The sequence below is a fragment of the Trachurus trachurus genome (assembly GCF_905171665.1).
Source record: "Trachurus trachurus genome assembly, chromosome: 24".
In the NCBI taxonomy this organism is placed as follows: domain Eukaryota; kingdom Metazoa; phylum Chordata; class Actinopteri; order Carangiformes; family Carangidae; genus Trachurus; species Trachurus trachurus.
The window spans coordinates 22,842,682-22,866,239 of record NC_139910.1 but is presented as its reverse complement, the minus strand read 5'-3'; the positions used below and the strand labels follow the sequence as shown (position 1 = coordinate 22,866,239).

At 43.0% G+C, this 23,558-nt stretch overlaps 2 protein-coding genes across 2 annotated transcripts; one reads left to right on the top strand and one right to left on the bottom strand.

Annotated features, from left to right (window-relative positions):
- Positions 1–33: 33 nt before the first annotated feature.
- Positions 34–8,180, top strand: entpd5b (ectonucleoside triphosphate diphosphohydrolase 5b). Its single transcript, XM_084000859.1, has 14 exons — positions 34–123; positions 2,500–2,732; positions 3,113–3,192; positions 3,414–3,557; positions 4,030–4,105; positions 4,637–4,672; positions 4,996–5,084; positions 5,175–5,257; positions 5,628–5,689; positions 6,015–6,116; positions 6,786–6,929; positions 7,228–7,284; positions 7,478–7,593; positions 7,982–8,180. The coding sequence occupies exons 2-14, from the start codon at positions 2,507–2,509 to the stop codon at positions 8,063–8,065; spliced, it is 1,299 nt and encodes a 432-aa protein (XP_083856985.1). The 5' UTR covers positions 34–123; positions 2,500–2,506; the 3' UTR covers positions 8,066–8,180.
- A 661-nt stretch (positions 8,181–8,841) lies between these two features.
- On the bottom strand, positions 8,842–21,196 carry znf410 (zinc finger protein 410). Its single transcript, XM_084000858.1, has 12 exons — positions 21,103–21,196; positions 20,639–20,727; positions 20,500–20,551; positions 20,242–20,374; positions 18,459–18,641; positions 17,336–17,557; positions 15,109–15,268; positions 13,395–13,576; positions 11,347–11,436; positions 11,033–11,152; positions 9,815–9,934; positions 8,842–9,076 (listed from the first exon to the last, which is right to left on the bottom strand). The coding sequence occupies exons 3-12, from the start codon at positions 20,530–20,532 to the stop codon at positions 8,976–8,978; spliced, it is 1,344 nt and encodes a 447-aa protein (XP_083856984.1). The 5' UTR covers positions 20,533–20,551; positions 20,639–20,727; positions 21,103–21,196; the 3' UTR covers positions 8,842–8,975.
- Positions 21,197–23,558: the final 2,362 nt, after the last annotated feature.

The window sequence follows — 23,558 nt, the reverse complement described above, 5'->3', positions numbered from 1 at the left end:
AGTCAGCACCTTTTATTGTGACCTGTCTGCAGAGCTGCACGAGACCCAAAACAACAGTTGTCCCGGGCTGTGACGTCACGGGGAGTCAGCTGTGAGAGGGCTGGTCGCGAGCCGGACATCATGGTGAGCCACTGAGCCTCAGCTGTGTTCAGCGACCACAGCACGCTGCGTTAGGTCGACCCACATGCTCCGTTACCGTGTGTTTCATTGTTCCCGGCGCGGCTTTGGTGTTTTAACAGTAAATGTAAAGTCGTCGAAGCCGCGGCGGCTAACGTTAGCTAACTAGCTTGTTGACAAACTTCACCGGTCGGTAACGTGCTTGTTGGAGAAGTAACGCTACGGAGAAGCTAAACTCGTTGCACTGATACAGTATTTTGTTGTGGGCTATCGCTATCATTATTTGTGTATTTAGGGAACCGGGTCGTCCAGTCTAGAGTCACGGTTATAGTGTTGTTGGTCATAAAAGTTTAGTCTCGGCTGCTAACTTCTCCTCCTCTAACGTTACTCTACTAAATTGGCTCTTTGCACAACTCCAATACTTCCCGAACTTAGTGCTGCTCCTTCATTTCCTGTCTTACATTATTGGACAACCTGATTAATCCAGGTGTGTCTGACCATTGTGACTACTCAGACACACCTGGATTAATCAGGTTGTCCAATAATGTAAAACAGGAAATGAAGGAGCAGCACTAAGTTCAGGAAGTATTGGAGTTGTGCAAAGAGCACATTACTGTTCAGGCTGCAACAGGCAGACTGTGGTGCTGTGTGTCACCTGACGACTTAACTCCACGTTAGCTTTTTTTAGTGGCTATTATCCGCAATTCAAATCAGCCACTGATGCACCATGGGTCATGTGGTTCATATTGCCTTTTCTTAATGATTTTTCCCCAGACAATCAGCAAACCTGCTGCCTTTCCTCCTCTGGTTAAAAGCAAACACAAAACAACAGGTGCATGCTGGTCCTAAACCAGTCCACTTACATGAATAATCTAATATGCCCATAGCATCAGTCAGAAGTAAATATCAATTAACCAAACTTACTTTGCTAAATAAACAAGCAATTATGATGAAACTAATGATTAACATAAGAGAGTTTCATTTAAAAAAAAAAAGGCAACAAATGACTTCAAGTGACTTGAATTTTAAACAACTAGATAAGAGAGAAGTAAATAAACAAATGAAAAGCTACTACAGCTTAGTCTTCATAGTATTTCTGTCTAACTTCATATAAAACTAGTGTAACTGGCTGATTAAACGCTGCGTCTGTTCACTGACAGTGGATCATTAACTTTATGGATACTGCAGCGAAGCATTTTTATGCTAAAATTTGCTGGATCGTTTCTGTTTATACTACACTAAAGGAGTGTTTTTGTTTTTGTTTTAGTTAGGGTTACTGTCTGGTAGTGTGAAACCCAGTAGTCTGTAACTCAGTCCCTCCAAAGAACCAGCACAGAAGCTCCACAGACAATACCAAAGCATCATAAACCATCATTTTATATTGCCTCATAAAAAATGAAGCCTTGCAACAGCTGCGCGTCTGCTGTCATGGTTTCAGGCGTTGGCATCAGCTAACTTTCAAATCGCAGATGATTGTGAAAAAAAGCACAACTGAAAAAGAATATAAAATACAAGCAGACAACAGGAGAAAACACATGCCATAAAATAATAAAAACTACACAGAGGACAGACCAACAATGAAGCCCCAAGAATTAGACCAAACAAGACAAAACAAGTCAGTTTTTAACAACTTCTCAAAACGACAGTGTCTTATATAAATAACAGGTTATAACTTTGTGTCATATATTTTGATTTTCCGTGATGTGTCATTTTTTACAGAAAGTAAAAATTACAGCAAATGTCTCATCTCTTATCACAACTCCTTTTTGTAGATACCACGTATCACATTTCAGTGATAAATCACTAACAGTTTCCTCTAAACCCTCTAAGTCATGTGTTCGTTTGTTTTAGTTTTTTTCCTCAAGTCTGAAATTTAAAACTGTAAATAAACTGGTAGATGATACAATTCTCAAATAAAAATGTCTTAAGTGCCTCAGGGGTTCCCATAATGCACTGCTTTACTGAGGAGTCTAAAACATCAAAATTCATCATGCAAGGCAGCTGAATCTTGCAGAGACGTGCTGACACATGCCTGGGTTGCTTTGTATTGATTGTTTTAAGTATTTAAGTCCAACGTGGTGAAATCGTGATGTTTTTGTAATTGTATACAAGGCTTTGCTCAGCAGGTAGAGAGGCAGATTTTGGGATGTGGCCCTGTGGTTGGCTCAGTGGTCTGACGGGGGCGTGGCCAAATGCTCTGGCGTAAATAACTTGATTGCTTCTTACCCTCCTGTTGCTTGTCGTGCTGTAATTTACCATCTCCGGCTAGCGTCAGCAACAGCTTGAGCTGCTCTGTTGAGCAGTGTAATTAAATCACTAAGTCACACAGCTCTTAACGAGAAGACCTCTTGTCTTCTTTTTTTGTTGTTGTTGATCCTCCAGAGAGAAGATGACACCCGACGTGCCACTTCTCCTCCTGGTCCTGCTGGCTGCCGCGGGGCTGAGCCGAGCCCAGGCCGGGACCTCTCTGCTGGACCTGACCAACAGCATGGTGAACGTCCTCCCCAGCCTCAACCGCCCGGCTAACCACAGCCGCATCTTCTACGCCGTGATGTTCGATGCAGGGAGCACGGGCACGCGCATCCATGTGTACACCTTTATCCAGAGTGACTCAGGTAAAGCCGGGCTCTGAGCTGCTTCTCTCTGCTCTTTTACTCATTTGGCCGTATCAACATCCAGGGTGAGAATCCTGTTTATTCCCTATATACTGTAGCGCAAATGTCATATACGATATGAACGTGGGAAAAATTGGAGATTTACACAGGGCACTGTTGCAAGCTTTTTCTCCTCCATCCTTCCTCAGTTCAGGGCACAAAGGTGACACTTGGGTTCATTCACTTTTTTTGTGATAATCCTATTTCGTCAAATTTAAGTCAACATGCCTCATCGTGTATAAGAGGATATAGTCTGCATATGTACGCTAAGCAGATTTAGGCCTCTTAATGCTTTTAATAGCTGCTGCATATTTGATGTGGGTGGATCTTGTATCTTTTAGAGGAGCTGCCCGTTTTGGACAATGAGATGTTCCATTCCATAAAGCCTGGTTTGTCAGCATATGCTGACTTCCCTGAAATGGTGAGTTCATTGTCATATCTAATCAATTATATTGAACCACACGGAAAAGGTCTGCTGGCTCCACACTGTAATCAGAATCACTGCCAAAACCCTCCCTCTGCGGAGGATCACACTGGTAATCAAAGCAAGTTTCAAGTGAGAGAAGCAGAGCGACAAGTGAAGATTGAAAACAGTGTTTCCCCTGTGGCTGTGTGTGTGTGTGTGTGTGTTTGTGTATAAAGGCAGGACACACGGTGAGGATGCTGCTGAAGGTGGCCAAGAAGACGGTGCCTCGCCTGGAGTGGAAGCGGACCCCCGTGTTCCTCCGAGCCACAGCTGGACTTCGGCTGCTGCCCGCTGAGAAAGCGCAGGCTCTCCTGGACCAGGTGACGGAGTGCACCCATACGAGGGCACGGCAGCACTGTTTACACTACATCAAGATTCAGTGGAGGAGAGGAAGTCGTTAGCTGCTAAATTGTGTGACACTTTCAATGGGAATCCTCTTATCCAGTGAAGGAGCGGGCAGGAAAAAGAAAGAGCGTTTTCAGAGCTATGGCAGGTGGTACGGAGACAAGAGGGAAGGTATTGTTATCAGAGCGCTGTGAGCTTAGTGTGGATGGCTCTCGTAGAGGGGATAAGATAGTAATGGATGGCCCTGGGGCACCTTGGAGGATAAATGATACTTTATTAATCCTCCTGAGGGAATTAATTAATCCCTTCAAGTGGAGGGCACCTCTGGATGAGCTACCATTACAGTAGATAACATTAAGGACATTTCTCTGCTGCCTTCCATGTCTCCCTCTCCCCCTACCTCCCTCTCCCTCCCTCTCTCTCTCTCTCGCCCCTCTTCTTCCACAGGTTCAACATGTGTTTGATGAGTCTCCTTTTTTGGTCTCAGACAACAGTGTCACCATAATGAACGGCACAAATGAAGGTAACGTCTGCCCGCCCCTCCGCCCTGAGAGGCAGCACAAACGTCAGTTACCACGACCACTCATGTTCTCTCTGCAGTATTTTGTAGGTGGCATCAGTGATCCCCCTGCCCTACTTTTTACTCAGCTCTGCAACGTTTTTTAAAAGGAATCTTTGTCTACTGCAGACATTTCACTAAACTACCATAGATTATTGCTTTTTTTTTTTTTTTTTTTGATGACACTTAAGAAAATTAAATTGTTTGCTACCACAAAGTCGTTGTGACTTTAAAAGGCTGTAATTATGTGGTGGAAAATGTTAGTGTCTGTTGTGCCATAGTGTAATTGATTTGTCAGCATTTCAAGCCTTTTTTTTTCTTTTTTCAAATTACAGCTCTTACTCACACGTGTGCACATGTGTTTGTACATCCTGTAACCATTGCAATCTCTGTTAAAATGTGTCATCACCTTTTCTAAAATGAACTTGTGCCTCCCCCCTGAAATCACTGTTTTCTGTTTCCTGCTTTGTTTGTTTGCTAATTTTGTCCATGTAGGAATCCTGGCCTGGATATCTGTGAACTTTCTGACAGGTAAGTGCCGTCTGTGACACAAAACGCTGAATATTTTTCCCAGATTTGAGCTCTGCCACTGTAGGACCAAATTTAACTTGGTGTGTGAAATCGTCAGTATCTTATTATAGAGGCTTGTTCACAAATAGAGGCTGAATGTACACAGCTGCAATTACCTTGCCTAAGGCAGATTGCTCTGATCTCTATCAGGCTCCGCGGTGGGATTTCATACTTTTCAGTTGCACGTGTGTGCCAACTAGGCCTTTTGAAGATATCATCAGAGGTACGAGTGATTAGTTCTTCTCTGTTGTGGGTGCTGGATTAAAGTAGGGAATGTTTTTCAGGTCACCTCAACGCACAAACCAAAAAGACGGTTGGAATATTGGATTTGGGGGGAGGATCTACACAGATCACTTTCCTGCCAAAACTGAAGGTCTGTTGTTTGTTTGCATATTTAGAGACTTCACATTAAACCTTGAATTATTGATCAGTAACCCACTCTGTCCTCCGTATCCCACTGTAGAAAACCATTGAAAGCGTTCCTGTTACTGATTACATCGCCAGATTTGACATCTTCAACTCAACATTTGAACTGTACACTTATAGGTAATCAATAGATGATTAAAGATAATTAATACATAATTAATAAAACTGATTGAGTCTACATTGTATTATAAGTAATTGCGTTAAATAACCTTCATATTGAATCTCTTAATAATCTCTATATATTTTTACCTTTTAAATTAACCTCCTGTATTTATTATCTTTGTTGTGTTCCAGTGCCATTGACTTTGTTGTTGTAACTTCACTTGGATCTGTTTTTAATTAGGAAAATTTCTATTTTCTGTTTAGTCATTAGGATGTGAACAATTGGCAGGCACCATTTGTTTGGCCTATTTTCAGAATGACTTATTTGTTACATACAGTCTGTTCCTGGTTGGTTTGTAACTGTTATCAACCCTTTGACTCTGTCCAGTTACCTGGGAAATGGGCTGATGGCAGCACGGCTGGCCACGCTGGGCGCTCTGGGTGCAGAAGGTAATGTTCTGTACATGCAGAGAAGCTGCTCTGTCGCCATTAGCTGCGGTGGGTTAGTGTTGTTCACTGCGAGTGTGTCTCTGAAGGATACTGAGGCACAACAGTGAGTCAGTTCTCAGTGCAGGGTCTTATTTGTTCCTTCCTGTCCATTCTGCTCAATACAGAGAGAAGGATGTAACAAAAGAAAGATATTTTGTGGGATGTACTTCAAGTCCTACTTTCTGATAAACAATTCAATTGAGACCCTCGGATGAATCACCGAAGGGCTCGGTGACATTACCGTGTTCTTACCTCAGGAGATTGAAAATGAGTCATGTGTGTGCAGGGCTGGAGTGGCGGGTTTTTAAAAGTTCCTGCCTGCCAAAGAAGTTCAGTGATCAATGGAGCTTTGGAGGGCTAACCTACCATGTGAGCGGGGACCCAGAGGGTAAGATCCTGTTGTGAGGAGAATGAATCCAAAACCATTGTTTAGGGGAAAACATCCCTTACAGTTGTCCCTTTACATTTCCATGAAACCAAGAATTATAACTGAGCATAACACAGGATGGAGATGTTTTTGATGGCAGTAAAACATATGTAATGTTCGCAAAGCCTATTAAAGGGATAGTTCAACATTTTGGCAAATTTGACTATTGCCATAATCTGTAACTGTAATTATCGGTGCATGTTGTTTTGAGATCCGCCCAGCAGAATGTAGTTCCGGCTATGCATTTGCTTCGAAAACAACTCTGTCTCATAATGTTACATTATTATTTCATAGCATGGTGAATGTGCAGGTCACAACTTGTCCACAAGAGTGTTTTGGAGTTGTTGCATTGTGTATTTGATGAGTTTGATGAGGGACCTGTACCACTCACCTCCATTGTGTTCGCTGAGCAGCTCGCGTCTCTGCCCCGCTGATCTCAAAACAACATGCACCGATAGTTAAAGGTAATAAACCTACCCCTTAGACTATAGGGATAATGACAATAGGCAAATTTGCCAAAATGTTGAACCATCCCTTTAAAATGCAGTGAAATTACACATCACTTCATGCAAATTAAGCATCACCAACGCAAGATGCTTAATTACACACCTCTGTGTGTTTCCTCTCCAGGTTATACAGGATTCAAGTACTGTTACCAAGAAGTGCTGAAGGTGGTGAAGGGCATCATTCACCAGCCGTATGAGCTGGAGGACACCAATGTTTTCTATGCATTCTCCTATTACTTTGACAGAGCTGTGGATGCAGGTCTTATCGGTTAGCACACACACACACCTTCTGTACACACCTTTCATAATTATGCACATCCAGCAGAATGTTATTACCCACTCCAGTGCTAGACAGAGGTGGCAAAAATGTGAGTCATCTGCACCTGTCTCGGTGGATTTGATGAGCTATAGGTGTGTAGTTATTAGAGAAATTGCTATCTTCTGCCAGTCTGCACTCAAAGGCCACAGGCTTTATTATAAGTTATTGTGGAAACACACTGGTAAATCTGCTCCTATAATGAATGGTATAGGGTTTTGAAAGTGACCCCAATCACCTCTTGTTTCAGATGGAGTCCACGGAGGGATGCTGCAGGTCAGAGATTTTAAGAAGAGAGCCAAGGAGGGTGAGTTGGACAAAACAGCGCATCGTTTATAACAGATGTGCAGCTACCTGTACTTGAGACACAGCATGCATCTCAATAGTCTGGACTCGCTGCTTTCTGAAAATCCTGCCTTCACCCTCTCAGCAGAATACAGATGGCTGATTATCCAACCGAACAGACTTGATTCCTCCCTTTCTCTCTCTCCCCTGCTCAGTGTGCAATAAGATGACCAAGTCCCCTCCCATCAGCCCTTTCCTGTGTATGGACATGACCTACATCGCTTGTCTGCTCAAGGATGGGTTTGGCTTCAAGGAGAGCTCTGTGCTACAGGTGAGGCGGTCTTATAGAGCACAATCAATAGTGTTTGTGAGCTAGCATATAATGATCCAGCAGGAGAAATGTATGAAGCAACAGTTTCCAAAACATAAAAATCAACCTTCATGTTTTAAGTTGTGTAATTGTATGAATCCTAATTTATCAAGACAGGAGTTCAGGATATCTTACCATTTTAACTGATCCTATATCAGAAGACTGGCAGATTAGTAATCACAAAGGTGGTTGTATCGGTCAGATCATAATTAACAAAACAATTCCTGCTCTTTGTCATAAAAAGTAAATGAAAAAAGGAGTTTGACACACAACTTCTGTTACTTTTTTTATTTCAATAAATACAAAAGGCATTTGAGTGATTTGGTGTTGGGTTTGTGTCCCCTCCCAGTTGACCAAGAAAGTGAACAATGTGGAGGCGAGCTGGTCTCTGGGTGCTATACTGGATCACTTCCACAACCTGAAGATCCACTGAGGAACAAACACTGCTGATGTAGGTGGTGCTCAGTAACAAAACACAACAAGTAATGGACGCTGTTATCTAACAACCCCAGACATCTGCTGTTTGTTTCATAGGGGCAGAACTAACCACATGAGTAATTCTTAATCTTTTATAAAAGGCAGTTATTCTCCCGTCTTATATATTGAGCTGTAAATGAGCACTGTGCTGCCTTCCTCAGAGAACAAGTGAAGCACTGGAGGTTTACATTTGAGTGACAAATGTTAGCAATAACACACTCGGTTAATGCAGCTTTGGACATTAATGGATACACAATTTATTTGCGATAAATGTATTTGTGTTTTACTCAGGGTGCTGAACATGGTGGCCTGGCTTTGATAGGCTGGTGATGCTGTGTAAGACCAGTGTTTACATGCAGCAATATGATAGACTGTGCTTCAGCAGTGTTCAGTGTTTTGTTCTACTAACAAAGACAATGGGGATTTACATGTATCTGGTACATTTAGATTTGTACAATCCATATCAGCCACTGAAGTTTTGGTTAAAAATAAGTGGCACTCGCTGTTGGCTTGAGACTATCACTGCAATTCAACCTCTGACTCCTGTTTACAATGAGAGTGCACCAAACAATGCATGGTCATTATATTTTCATAAACTCTTAAAACCCGTCTCAGTGTTTCTTTGGGAGCATTTATTTTCAAAAACTTGAGGAAGAAGGTTGTTTGTACAAACTCTGCCCTTTTACACTTGTCAAAATAAAACCATCATCGGTTGCTAATTACAAATATCTACATGGGTTAAAGTCAGAGATTCATCTATGTACAGAATAGATAGACGTCTATGTTTAGTACTCTGCTGACTGCCAGTCTAGTTGCTGCTGAAATAGACAGTGTGTGAGCGTGTGTGTGACGTTTCTCATGGCCGACTACAGCAGCGCCACCACATCTTCTCCATATGCATGGCCTTCGGTCGTCATGGTCACCAGCTCATGAGGCTGAGATAGAACTACCACCGAGTCTGCAGAGCCTGGAGGGAGAAACATAGACACAAAGCCAAGGTCAAAGAGGAGAAAACACCACGTCACATGAGCGCTGCCTTAACAGTAACATGTAGAGTAAAGACCTGGCTTACACACGGCTTACTCAGTCTACAGTTCCTCTCTACTTTACTTTTGTCCTTGAAGTTTCTATTAACTTTCACTTGGTTTTTGCTTGTTGGTTTTAATGAGGAGTGCTGACAGAAGGTCAAGAGAGAAAAAAATCCTGTAATACTGAGTCTATAAAAAGTAATCAAAGTCTTAGAGAGGTGAATACATTAAACACTTAGAAAACAACAGACTGATCCTGAAAGTGACCCAGTGAGCTGTGGGTGGGACAGTTTGACCTTGTATCAACACTTACCTCTGCAGCCGTCTGGCAGTAAATAAGAATCAAGTAAAGCTGTTTTTCTACATAACGACAAAAAGAAAGTCATGTCTCCTCAGTTACTGCATGTTTTTCTTTTCCTCATCAATAAATAAACTAAGTTTCAGTTTCAGGGGAAGTTGACTGAGTCGCAAACAGTGATTGGAAAAAAAAAACCCAACTATACAGGAGATTAGCAGCACCACAGGTCGACTCAGCAGCTCCGTCATTAACACCACGTTATGAGCTCGGCTAAATGACTGTTTACTACACGGATGTTGTAACGCCGGGCGCTCTGTTATTTTCTCCACCTTGTATATGTGCCGTCTTTACTCCGCCATACGTGTGTGCAGACTCCTACCTGGTGATCTAAGCATAGCATGATGAAGATTCATGGGTTCCACGGCTGTTGTCATGGTGACCATACTATCTCCGTTCTCGCCGTCCGCCTCCAGCAGGCTGCTCTGTGTCAGGGCCTCGCCTGTCGGTGGCAAACAAATGAACTTTTTTGCTTTACACATAATTAAAGAAGAAACACACATGAAATGGAGAGTGACACATGAAGACGTCTGAGAAATCAACGTTCCAAACCTGAAATCTGCTCTTCAACAACTCTCCTAATTAACTCTTGACCCTTTTGTGAATTCTTTTGTTTTAAAGGGCTGTAGTTTATTACAACAAAGGCCATTTAATAATTCAGCAAGAATCTCTGCTGTGTATAAATAACACAGAAACTAGCCCTCTGTTGTGAAACTGCATCCTCCTTTGCTTTTTTACAATAGACCAGCCTCTTTGGGGAGACTGACCCGAATAAATCTGCTGTTTATAATTAGAGCTTTGGCAGCGCTTCTTCTGTAGTGATTCAGCTGCGGTGCTTCCCCATCGCTACGGCAATGTGACAAGGAGGCGAATGCGCTGTCTGCTTCCATTGTTTCATGCTATAAAAACTAATTTAAGCTGATTTAGTGCAATTAGTCCATATGTGGTGATGTAAAGGGCTGAATGAGAGACGTCTCTCATCTGAAGAGGTGTTGAAACTGATGCTAAGAATAGAGGCAGGAGTGAAATTGGATAAATTTACCACAGCTGGAGCAGACGATTGACTCAAGTATCCACTCGTTTATCTCAGTAATTTGTAAGGTGAAAAAAAGGACAAGATAAAGCTTGAAGACAAGGATCTGAATCACTGTTAACTTGGGGATTATAGACTATCGAGATGAATCTGACCCCATCAGAGCTGCTTCTGAGGTCGAATCGTGCTGTCTCTGCTTTTTCTTTTTTTTAAAGATATGTGCAGTCTAAAACAATTCAGCTACTGGCCCTGAAAAATAAAAATTTAAATGATAAATTTTTAAGTGCTAAAAGTCATTAATAATTCAAGAACTGTAACTTAGACCAACACCATCTCTCTGCACTTTTTAAAATGTATAGGCTGCCTTGATGCTACATAATCCAAGGATTAGCATATCCACCTACCACTGTGTGTGTGTGTGTGTGTGTGTGTGTGTGTGTGTGTGTGTGTGTGTGTGTGTGTGTGTGTGTGTGTGTGTGTGTGTGTGTGTATGAGTGTGTGTAATACCTGTTTCTCTGCTTTCACTGCTGAGCCCGTCCTCTCCATGTCTCTTCCTCATGTGAACATTTCTGCTGCCAGACTGAGAGAAGGTCTTCCCACAGATGCCACAGTGATGAGGCTTCTCACCTGCGCAACACACACACACACGCACACAAAGAGACAGAGGGAGAAACAAAAACAGATGTACTACAATGCGAATCCTTCTGAAGTGACAGAAAACGCTTCTTCAAGGCAGATGATGATATACAGTATCTGTAGCACGCTAATTACAAAAAAAAAAAGAGCTCAGCTGTTGGGCCGTACACTCTGCCCCCACTCACCAGAATGTACGAGCATGTGTTTCCGTAGACTGGAATACTCTGCAAAGGATCGCCCACAACCATCTGCTTCACATAGAAAAGGCTTCTCTCCTGGAAACAGACACCCACCACCACCCCAACACACACACACACAGACAGAAAGATAATGTTTGACTCCCTAACATAAAGACCTAATGTCGTAAACGTATCTCAGAATTGCACCCAATGTGCTAAAAGTGGTTGTAATAGTGTTGAATGCAGCAGTTGTGTGTTTTGTTTACAGAAGTTGTGGCGACAGCTCGTGTATTCTAGAGCTGAAGGATGTAAAAATGTCATAAATGTGGAAATTATAGCTCATAACTAGATGTTCTTGCAGACATATGGGCAAAAATATAAACAGTGGAGAGTGGAGCTGGTCTGCTAACTGGTCCCGAGATAGAAGGAGACAACTGTGGAGCAGCCATCAAGAATCTTAATGTCACCTAAATAAAATATGACAGAGTACTCCGGTGCATATTCTCATTTGCCCAGGTCATAGTATTTCAAAGGAGGTTAAATCGAAAGCAACTGGACTTAGTTATTTGTCTAGGAAGACGTTTCACCTCTCATCCAAGAGGCTTCATCAGTTCATGTACGCAACTGACCAGGCTGGGACTGGTCCTACTATCTGGTGTGGAGACTCACTATTTAACCTCTTGTGTGGGCGTTTCACAAGGGTGATGATGTCACTGGTTCCCTTTAGTGCTCCAAGTGCCAACGACCGTCGTTGGAGTGACAGTCGTTGGTGGGAAGTTGGTTTCGACTTCGTTAGTGCCCTATGTTGTTATAACGACAGTCGTTGGAGTCACTTGCCACTTGTGAACAGTGGTTGTTCTTTGAGGCTAAATTGTTGAATCTCCTGGGAAGGGATGAAAGGGCAGCATTGTAAATTGGAGATAGGTGGTGTCTGAGGCCACCTCCCCTGTTGAGGGTTGGTTTCTCTATTTTTACAAAAATGGCTTCTTTAACTCCTCTTTCAAACCATCTGTCCTCTCTGTCTAGGATTTGGACATTGCTGTCCTCAAAGGAGTGGGCTTTCTCCTTGAGATGTAAATGAACAGCAGAGTCCAGTCCTGAGGAGTTTGCTCTCCTGTGTTGGGCCATGCGTTTATGCAGTGGTTGTTTTGTTTCTCCAATGTAGAGGTCTTTGCATTCCTCGTTGCATTGGACTGCATGTCCAATGCAACGAGGAATGCAAAGACCTCTACATTGGAGAAACAAAACAACCACTGCATAAACGCATGGCCCAACACAGGAGAGCAAACTCCTCAGGACTGGACTCTGCTGTTCATTTACATCTCAAGGAGAAAGCCCACTCCTTTGAGGACAGCAATGTCCAAATCCTAGACAGAGAGGACAGATGGTTTGAAAGAGGAGTTAAAGAAGCCATTTTTGTAAAAATAGAGAAACCAACCCTCAACAGGGGAGGTGGCCTCAGACACCACCTATCTCCAATTTACAATGCTGCCCTTTCATCCCTTCCCAGGAGATTCAACAATTTAGCCTCAAAGAACAACCACTGTTCACAAGTGGCAAGTGACTCCAACGACTGTCGTTATAACAACATAGGGCACTAACGAAGTCGAAACCAACTTCCCACCAACGACTGTCACTCCAACGACGGTCGTTGGCACTTGGAGCACTAAAGGGAACCAGTGACATCATCACCCTTGTGAAACGCCCACACAAGAGGTTAAATAGTGAGTCTCCACACCAGATAGTAGGACCAGTCCCAGCCTGGTCAGTTGCGTACATGAACTGATGAAGCCTCTTGGATGAGAGGTGAAACGTCTTCCTAGACAAATAACTAAGTCCAGTTGCTTTCGATTTAACCTCCTTTGAAATGACAGAGTACTGTTACTCATTGCAGCAGTGAAATGGAGGCGCCAGTGCTGCTGACTCTTCATATCTCCGGCCTCCACTGCACCAAGGAAGCATTAAATGAGCAGAATCGAATGGCCTGAGTCAGTTATTACTTCCAGCCTGTTTGGTCTTTTATGCGCAGGTGTCTTGTCTTCCCTCCTCCCCACCTGTGTGTATGCGTCTGTGGTTCTTCAGGTTTCCAGCGGTGGTGAACTTCTTGCCACAGTTCTTCTCCTTGCAGATGAAGGGCTTCTCGCCGTTGTGTGTCCTCATGTGAACCTGCAGCCGCTGCAGCACGTAGAAGCTCTTCCCGCAGCCCTCCGCGCCGCACCTGAACATTCGGTCATTCCTGGGAGCAGAGATAAAAACCAAACCGATGTGCCGCGGTGTCTCTGAGCCCCGCGTACGTCTGTTTACAGCAGCCGACCGCAAGGTCAGACCGGGCAGCTGTAAACAGCTCCCCTACTCTGGTGTGAGCAGAGGTCCTGCAGCACAAGGCTCAGCTGTGTTCCTCCTGTTCGACTGACTACCACCAATAACCAGTGAGAAACACAACCTGAGGTGTGACTAAACTTAGAACTCACTTGGTCTCAAAAGGCTGGAAAATCTACTTTGATATCGCCAGTATTATAAAATAAAAGTCGAATGATTGACAGTTAGGAATTTCAAAAGACAAAATGAGGTCACAATATCTGTTTTCTTTTCTTTTTTTTTAATTTGGGCATTATCAGTAGCATTGTTTGCAAATATTAAAGGGATATTTCAACAATTTGGCAAATTTGCCTATTGTCATAATCCATATAGTCTTAGGAATCCCCAGCAAAAATATCCTTTATCCAATGAGGAGAGAGAACGGCATAAAGGGGCGGTCCTCTCTGTGTGTGCAGCCAAGGGATGCGCGTGTATGTGGTGACGTAGGGACGAGAGCGGGGACTGCTAACTCCATCGGCTGACAGGAAGTTAGCCAAAACAACCGGATCGCTTACTTCTGCTTTAATTGTCGCTGTTCTTAAATCTGCGGGGCAGAGACATGAGCTCTGCACAGCCATATTATTTTCACCTTTCCCTCATCAAACTCATCAAATACACAATCCAATAACTCCTAAATGCTCTCGTGGACTAATTGTGACCTGCACATTCACCACGCTATGAGATAATAATAGAACGTTACGAGACGAGTTGTTTTCGAGGGAAATGCGTAGCCGGAACTACATTCTCGACATGGCTGCTGGGCGGAGTGATTTCTGAAGCAAATACTCTGAACTACTTTCGCTTTTGGTGTCATAATGATACATAATTATACGTTATCATTTCATAGCGTGGTGAATGTGCAGGTCACAACTTGTCCACAAGAGCGTTTTGGAGTTGTTGGATTGTGTATTTAGTTTGATGAGGTAAACGTAGAAATACCATGAGCCTCTGTTGCGTTAGCTGAGCAGCTTGCATCTCTGCCCCGCCCATCTCAAAACAGCTTGCACCAACAAGGTAATGAACTTACTCCTTAGACTATAGAGATTATGGTGAATTTGCCTAAATGTTGAAATATCCCTTTAACACACATACTCGTGCACATGCACACACACGACAGCTTATATAAAAGTGTGGTGTCTTGTAAGCCCATGTGGGCAGGGTACAGTTGTTTGGATAAAATGCCTGCAGTCAGGAGCTGAGATTGGACTGTGCACATCTACAGTGTGTAATGATTTGTTTAAAAAGTTGGAAACTCTATTAGCCTGCAAACTTAGATTATTATTATTTTTCAATTTGGAAAATATATCCACATTAGCCACGGGGTTGAATATCAGCGCTTTGGCAACAACATCTTTCCGGGAACACCGCCTGACTCCATTATCCTCCAGCGCTGTGTGTGAAATGTGTTACCTGTGTGTTTTGAGGTGATATTTGAGATGAGCCGGCCAGGTGAACGTCCTGCAGCAGCCCTCGAACGAGCAGCGGAGAATCTGCTTGGAGAGGGGGCGGCCGGTTCGAGACGGCAGCTCTCGCTTGTCCCCGTCCGCTGTCAAAATGTGTGTGTGGTCACCTAGGCAACCGGGAGAGGAGAGAAGAGAAGAGTGAGCGGGGGCTGTGCAGGAGAACGATCCCGGAGCGCCAGGTGTCCGGCCTCTGGAGCGCACACACATAAAAACTAATCATCAAATACTGACTGAGACCCGTCGCACAGCCGCAGCCAGAAGAAAACAACCTGAAGCCGAGTGCAGTCGCTCTGCTTTAACCAGCATCACGCCACGCTTTCAATAATAGCTGACACAGGGGTATTGCTTGCAGCGTACCAGCAGTAATGCACCTATAACTGATACCCCACTGCTGATGGGAACTTGTCTAATCTAACGCAGATAGCAGGCGAAGCCATTACAGCGACACAGAGGAGTTTAAGTCTCTCGCTGAAAGCAGTTTCACTCTGCCGCAGACATTTCATTTAACAATGTATAAAGTATTTTGAGCTCTCTCTTAACTGGTCCAGTGGCTCAGAATAAGCCGACAGAGAGATCATGTCAAAGACGTTCAGAGCCGGAGCCACGTGGTCCCAAGAAAAGGACGTGTCCCTTTTCCCCTTCGCTAACGACTTCCTGCTTGACCTTCACGGGAAAATAATGAGGTCAAGGATGTGATGTGGAGAAGAGGCAGAACAGGAGCATGTCTAACAGTCCAGCTGAGCAGTAACTAGGTTACGTGATCACACAAGGTTGGTGTGAAACACTGTTTTAAATAGTGCTCGAACAAAATATGGAAACTATATCCGCTATCGCCTTTGGATCAGAGGAGGAAGAACTGAGGGACCAAAGCTGCGTCAGAATAAAAACATTAAAAATGTTTCTTTGGGTGCTCGGTGGTCGAGTGGTTAGAGAGCACATCCCATGTTGGCATATGCCTGAGGTGCACATTCTTATTTCCCCAGTCTCTCTACACTGTCCTATCAAATAGGCAAAAAAAAATGCCCCAAAAATGTCTTTGTTTTGAATTGCAATTTTTAACATAGTTTGAAAAAAAACGAGAACAGCACCGAAAAAATTCAAAGAAACAAAATGGACAACAAAGAAGCAAAAGGAGATGATGCTAACCCAGAGGACACAAAAGCAGGTTGGATGAGAGGAAGTAAACGAGGAAGTATGTGGCAAGAAAACTTCACTCAGGTATCACTTTTTTTCATCCAGGACCTCCAGCTACAATTCAACTCAGAGGGGTTCAAAGATCAGAGATGTAGCCAGGAGCCACAGCGCTCTGATGTCATGGCTGAGGTCTTTATCTATCAGATTGCCTGTGGAGGGAAGTTAAAATGGGCTGTGATGTAGCTCCGACTCCTGGTGAGGGGTCAACACTCTGCCGTGGCGGTGTGCGCCGCAGCTGCAGACGCCTACAGTCCCAGAGATCCGTCTATTGTGGAGCGCGCTGTGTGCAACGTGGATCTAATAAACAGGGAGGCTGATGCATGCAGACGGCCGGGATGACTAACACCACAGTCCTGGGCCGTGATGCGCGCAGGAGTGTCGTCGTCGTCGGTGTGCGTCACCCATCTATAGTGGCCAGGAAGGAAAGAAGGTGAGAAGAGGACCAGTGCTGCTGCTGCTGCTCATCTTTCTTCTTGTCCATGCTGCATTAGCCATATCACTAAATGCACATTAAATCATCCCAGACACACCACTCTGTACTGGAGTATGATCAATGCTCTGCGATATTGTGGCGTTTACAACTCCAGTGGATGTTTGCAGGCAGACAACAAATTCATTTTGATTTAGAGATGATGAGAAGTGTTGAACGCAGTTTGAGTCAGCGCTGATTAAACTGCATTTTCATCTCAACACTGACCTTATTTCTCTTTGTCTGTCTTGTGATGTCTGATGCAGGGAGTTATCTTACCACAGGATGCATCGCTTCAACAGACAGGCGTCATTCTTTTATATTCCCATTGTCTTTTTTCCCTCCCTAAATCTTTCCTCACAACGCTTAATTACGGATTGTTGGCTCCACTGCACACGTCCACGATCGGCATCATCACAGCGGAGTATATCTTTTGAGGTGACTGTTTGGCTTCGCTTTCCGCCGTGACAAACATTTCTGGCTGCGATGATAAGACAAAGTGACTTTTTACCGTTACTGACGCTCGCGGCTCTGGCGTCCTGGCTGGCCTTGGCGTCTCTGGCGAGCTGCGCCCGTGTGGCGGCGATCAGGCTGTCGTGTGCCAGCTCCTGCACCCGCAGATACCAGGGAGCGCTGCCATCGATCCCGTAGTCCCCCGATGAGACCCCCTCGTCGTCATCCTCCCCGGCGCCATCTGCGGCGAAGATCAGGGACTCCGAGGAGGCTGTGATGCCTGACGGGGGAAATAAAGGCAGAGGGAGAATCACCATGAAACAACTTGCGTTCAAGGCCAACGCAATAATCTGAAAGATCATCGATGGCATGAGCCCCTCGGGGTCACATTTCTGAGTAATGAATTCAGAAATGTGATCATGGCTGAGTATCTAATGATGCTAGGCAATTTAGTGTTTAATGTTATGGCTTTACTCTGAAAGACAGGGAGGGAGGACAGACACAACCCATCTTTAGAAATACGATTTGAATTTAGCTGAACAATAGACAAAATGATTCTGTCTGTCGAAATCTTTTTTTCTATCCTCCTCATCTCTCAGACAGAGCGGTGCATAAAAGGTGCGTGTCAGGAGACCAAATTTAATTTTTTGTCTCTCCTGCCACGGGCTGATGAAACCAGGAGAATATGCCTGGCAGGGATGATTTCTTCCAACCAAAATAATTTACTTTTTTTTTCCCTTCATGGATATGTGTCACCCCAATCCTTTTCAGCCCCGAGTGCTGAGCCAGACAGAAAGTGCCGACACCAGATCAGATTTAGAGTTTTAATCTTAAACGTTCTCACTCTTACTTTTATAGCAGTTCATCAGAAAGTGGCTCATCACACTGGAAATAATGTTTCTAGGTTTCTATTAAGGCTGCTGCTAATTATCTTCAATATTGATGAGTCTCTCGTTTATTTTTTGAGCAGTTCCTTTTGACCTAGAAAGAAACACTGAAATGGAAAAGTTTGTTCTTCTTCTTGTCTTAATACAAATGTTACTTCTTTCTTTAGAGCAAAGGTGAAAATCTAAACACTCAAATGAAGTGTTTGAAGGATTCTTCAACAAACACAGCAGCTTGGTGTTGTGTAGGTAGATGCACACAGGTGTGTTTATGTCAGCAGGTTGCTATGTGTTTACCTTTGGCTACGTTCAGCAGGACGTAGGAGGTGCTGTCAGACTGCTGTAAGTCATGGAGGATGGGCGGGGGGCTGGGTGACCGTGGGTGTGAGTGTGCCTGGACCACTAAGGGGCTCCGCTCTGACACGCCTCCGAACTCTGACAGGGAGGGAGAACTCTGGGGCTCATGGCTCAGGCCTCCATCTGAGGGGGAAACCAGCGTTTGTTAAATTCAGACGAGAACACAACGACGCACATTATCTGCAAGAGACATGGATCTACTCTAAACAATGTAGATTTGAAACTACTTACTAATAGAATATGAATTATTTTGATACAGAATACCAAAAAACTCCAAGGCCCCATTAAATTTTGATGAAGGTAATAAAATCAGGATTTTTTGTTATTACTTTCCTGAACATGAGCTTTTTTTGACACTTGGGTAAATTAATTAAACAGCTTCAGAATAATTTGTGATGGTTAAATAAATGAATAAATAAACTTGTTAGAGGGAGAATGGAGGCTTTCTGTCTTCCACCTAACATCTCTTGGCTGAAAACCAACCTTGTAAGATCAGAGCCTCCGACCCGGTGTCCCAGATCTCGTCTCTGAGCACCGCAACACAAACGCACCTCGTAACCCGTAATCTCTTGTTTATGACAGATTAAACTACACAAATATACATGTCGTAACATCATATATGATAAATAATGTTATCCACCCGCTCTATTGATTGAATTGTAAACAAATGCACATGGCCAGGATGAGGGTTAGCAAAACAGCAGAAAAGCAACCAGACTTGCATAGTTCCTCTTTAAGGCGTTAAGATATATGAGTTTGTACAGTTTGGTTCTGATCCAGATACTAATCTGGTTCTGACGGATGTGTGAAGTTGTTTGGCTTTGGCAGAGATACTCTACTCTACTGAGTGCCATTTTAGTTATTTATAAAATCAATCAACAGGACCCACAAACAATGCATAGAATATCTATCATTTCACAGTGTCAAATGGAAAACGAATGGATGTTGAAGCATCTTAGGCAGAGCAGAGTGAGGTATGGCTCGTAGGCCTTACTGTTCTAATGTAGGAGTCAAAACAATGCACTACTGAGTCAGATCATAGGGAATAGAGATCTTGTGAAAGAGGGAGATTAAATAAGCATTAAAAAGATGGTACAGGTACTCAGATCTGGGGATTTATTTGATAAATGTATTACCAGATTTGTATAAATATATTGTAATTTAGTCTCTGTATTGTGCGGCAGATTTAGATCAAAAAGAATATTTAGGATGTAGATTGCGGCCTTTTTAAATAAATGTATCATTTTGATATATATTTCATATTTTGGACTTTTGATCATTCTGCTCAACTTAATTATTTAGAGCTTACCAATTACATGTAGCCTTTGTTCACTTGATATTTTAAGCTGTCTGACAGAACAGTTTGTCCTTTCTGTTTTTCAGTCGTTACTGAAAAAGAATGTCCCACATTGGAGACATTTATTTAAGAGAAGGGACAATGCACAGGGACAATAAATTCCTCTTCAGTTACACAGATTTAGAGAAGCAGCAGAGGTGACTGTATTGGATTATGGACTGCAGAACACCACAGTATGAGTCATCCGAATACCAAAAGTTGTTTGTAAGGCTTGTCTGGAGTGGAGGCATCAAAACGTTCATTCAGATTCTACTACAGATGCAACCGATAACAGCGTAGAAGCCAAAACAAAAACACCTTGTGCAACAGTATAAAGCATGAGTCAAAGAGAGGAACGTATAGATGTGAGAGTGAGCAGCTGCTGACCTGTGAGCTCCAGTGGGCTGCACAGGGAGCTGTCAGCTGGAGCCAGCAGAGGCAGGCAGGAGTGTTTGCACTCGGAGTCCTCCAAACCCTGCACTAACGGGATGGACGCGTTTTGTACAAACTGCACCAGCAGCTGGAAGGGGGGAAAAAAAGCAAAAACACAGAGACAAACAAAACAGATGTCAGGATGCCAGACTCAGGTGTCACTCAATGCAATGTCAGAATAGAGTGGAAAGACAGACGACAAGGTTATATTACCTCTGGTTTGGAGTCCAGCTCATCAGAAAGCATGGGTCACCCTGTGTGAAACCTGTGACGTAACGACATAACAAGGAAGAGGGTCAACATCTGACACTGTTGTCTAGTCTTAACAAAGTGTAATAGAAACGAGTCTTACCTCTAATTTGACCTGCTGAGTTAAAGATATACTGTGGGTCATACGCTCTGGGTGCTGGTCATCTTTGAGTCCAGAGCATCACACAGGAGCTGCGGCCAGACAACAGGACAACACGTCAACACTGACAAGGAGCAGCAGCAGTCTCGGCTCTGCTCTGCTAGCTGACAGCTGCTAACTACCAGCTACATGCAAAACCCACAGGGTAAAAAGAAGACTGCTCCGTGTGGTGTAAGCTCGACAGCCCCATGTAGGTCTCATACAGACACGGTTGGTGGGTGAACCAGAAATGACAGAGACATTACTGCCTTGTTAACTTAGCTAGCAGGGTTAGCAGCAGTTACCAAAACTAGCTCCCGGGGCCACACACAGGTGTTGTGTGTCCGCCGTCACAGCCTGGCCGCTGGCCGGGTAACACGCACGAATTAAACCCCGTTAGACCCCCAGTGCCATTGGACTACCTTTACCTTATAACAGCAGCGTAGTTGTGATTCAGTGTGGCACCAGCTAGCTTAGCAATTGTCTCATAACAGAGTGGCAGGTTTGTTCTACGGAAACTCCGATGGAACAATTTCAGGATGATTTCCGCGTATTCTACGGAAGGAGCTCGTGCCATCAACGCCATCTAGTGGTAAAAGCTGTAACCTACACTTCAATACAGTCACCATTGAAAACATTACAGGGACCGACTGTAACATTTGTATGGGATTTCTTTCCCCTCTTGATTCGAGCATGTAGGCTAATTTTGTGTCAGCCATCATTATATATATATAAAAAAAAAAGCATCTTCACATTCTTACAAGTTTGGTGCAAATGATAACACTGGACAATTAACTGACACAAAAACTAGGACCTGACCTTTGACCTTTTGTAAAGTGCAATATTGTTTTGATGAACCATGAAAATTGTATCTTATATGTTCTGCTATTTATTTATTTATTTAAAGAAGAGACTGTAAGGATGGACAACTGGAGACTACAGGAGAGCTGTGCAGGGCCTCATTTCTTGTTAGAAAGTCAATAAAGTAACAACAAAGACATACAATAAAAAAACACAAACTGCCCACAAAAAAGACTACACAGACTAAAATGAAAAGAAAAAGAGTGACAGTGCCATGTGTGCCTCTTTTAATCTGTGGTTCTTGCTTATTTTTTAGGAGTGGTTGGAGACCAGTGACCACAGGCCAATGGAGAGAATGTAGTTACGGGGCCCAGAGCCAAAAACTCCTCATAAAGTATAGTAGGCCTACAGTCAACCAGGAATGTATATTTTCAATTATTCGTTATATCAGTACATGGTTTCTTTTGAATATACTGTATGTATTCGTTATTCAAATACATAGGCAGCAGTAAGCAGTGAGTGTGTTTGTATGATACAGGTTTTCTTTGATGCTAACTGTAATGTTTTGTATAATGAACTGTTGTATTTTGGATATTTATAAGATCTGTTTAATTACCTTTGACATATCTTATAAGTAGGCCTATCCAAAATAGCAGAATTCTGGCTCTAGGCAGGACGCTTTAGAGATGATGAAGTTACACTCTTTGTCTTGTCAATGTGAACACTTTTCAACCAACAGCAGGAACATTAGCGTAACTTATGCTGTTTCATTTTTAGTTTGGAGGAAGTCTGTACCAACTGGTTATGAGTTGTCAGTTCTTGGTATTTGAACACGTGTACAGTGTGAAACTAACTGTCAGTAATCAGGCACACCACAGATACTGCAGCCAGGGTATTTACAACCAACACAGAAACTGAGTTCTATATATATACTGTATGTGTGTGTGTGTATGACAGATAGATAGATATAAAGCATATAAATAGAAAACATTTCTCTGTGGTGGAGCAGATGTACAGTAGTCTTTAGAGATCCTAAAACACAGTGTAACAAAATCCACACACTGCTCATGTCCTTTTGTTCTCAGAGAACGAGTTTCTCTTTAACGGTTTGCTCTTTCTCAGTTCTCTAATGTGAAGAGAGAGACAGTGTGTGGAAAACTCCAAAAATAAACATTTCCATTTTCCTGTTTCTCATCTTTATCCAAGATTCAAGCCTCAACACTTCCTTCACATTTCACCTAATCTGAACCGCCTTTGGATGACTGAGTGAAGTGACACCGTCAATATCAGACAAACCAAAAGTTTCTTTGGAATGAAGTTTATTACACAAGCAATGAATTAACTTAAAATGTACAAAAAGAAGAGCCCTAGAGCACATTACATCAAACCTTTTGTCATTCTTATTTACTCATCTTTGATTGGTAGAGCTGAGGAGTCATTATCTAGAAAAGAGAAGTTGTGTGTTCTCAAGTTTTGAGACTGAGATTTTGGTAAATACAGTGGCAAGTCCCATGAAGATTACAACAACCTCCTACATTTACAGTTCAAATGTCCAGCAAGCAAGTCAAACCACCATGTTTCCCTAAAACAATTCATGTTTCATATAAAAAACAATAATAACAATTATACAGGCTTATATTGTCCATCTTTGCTGCTGGTGCTCTACTGAAACATCTTGACAAAACAAACACAATCCTTCTCCCAAACATCTTTAAAACGACAGAAGGCAGACTGAAATGCAACAAAGCTGCCAATGTTTGGATGAAAGTCGATAATCCAGTGTTACATTATAACAAGTATCCTACTGTACAAGAAAAAAACAGATTTAACTTGTAGTAACTTCTTATTCTGTGTGTTTAAACAGACAATTCTGGGCACATAACATCATGTCACAACAAACACGTTAACAATCCATGACACAGCATGTAGCATTTACAATGGCAGTATCAGAGACTAACGGTTTGAGACACTTCTTTAAATAAATAGTCAGTTACATGGACAGTATCCTGGAGGGACCACACCGGTGCTGCTCCATGTAAACACAACTAAACTCCTCTTCTGAGATTACAGAGAAGTGAAGGAA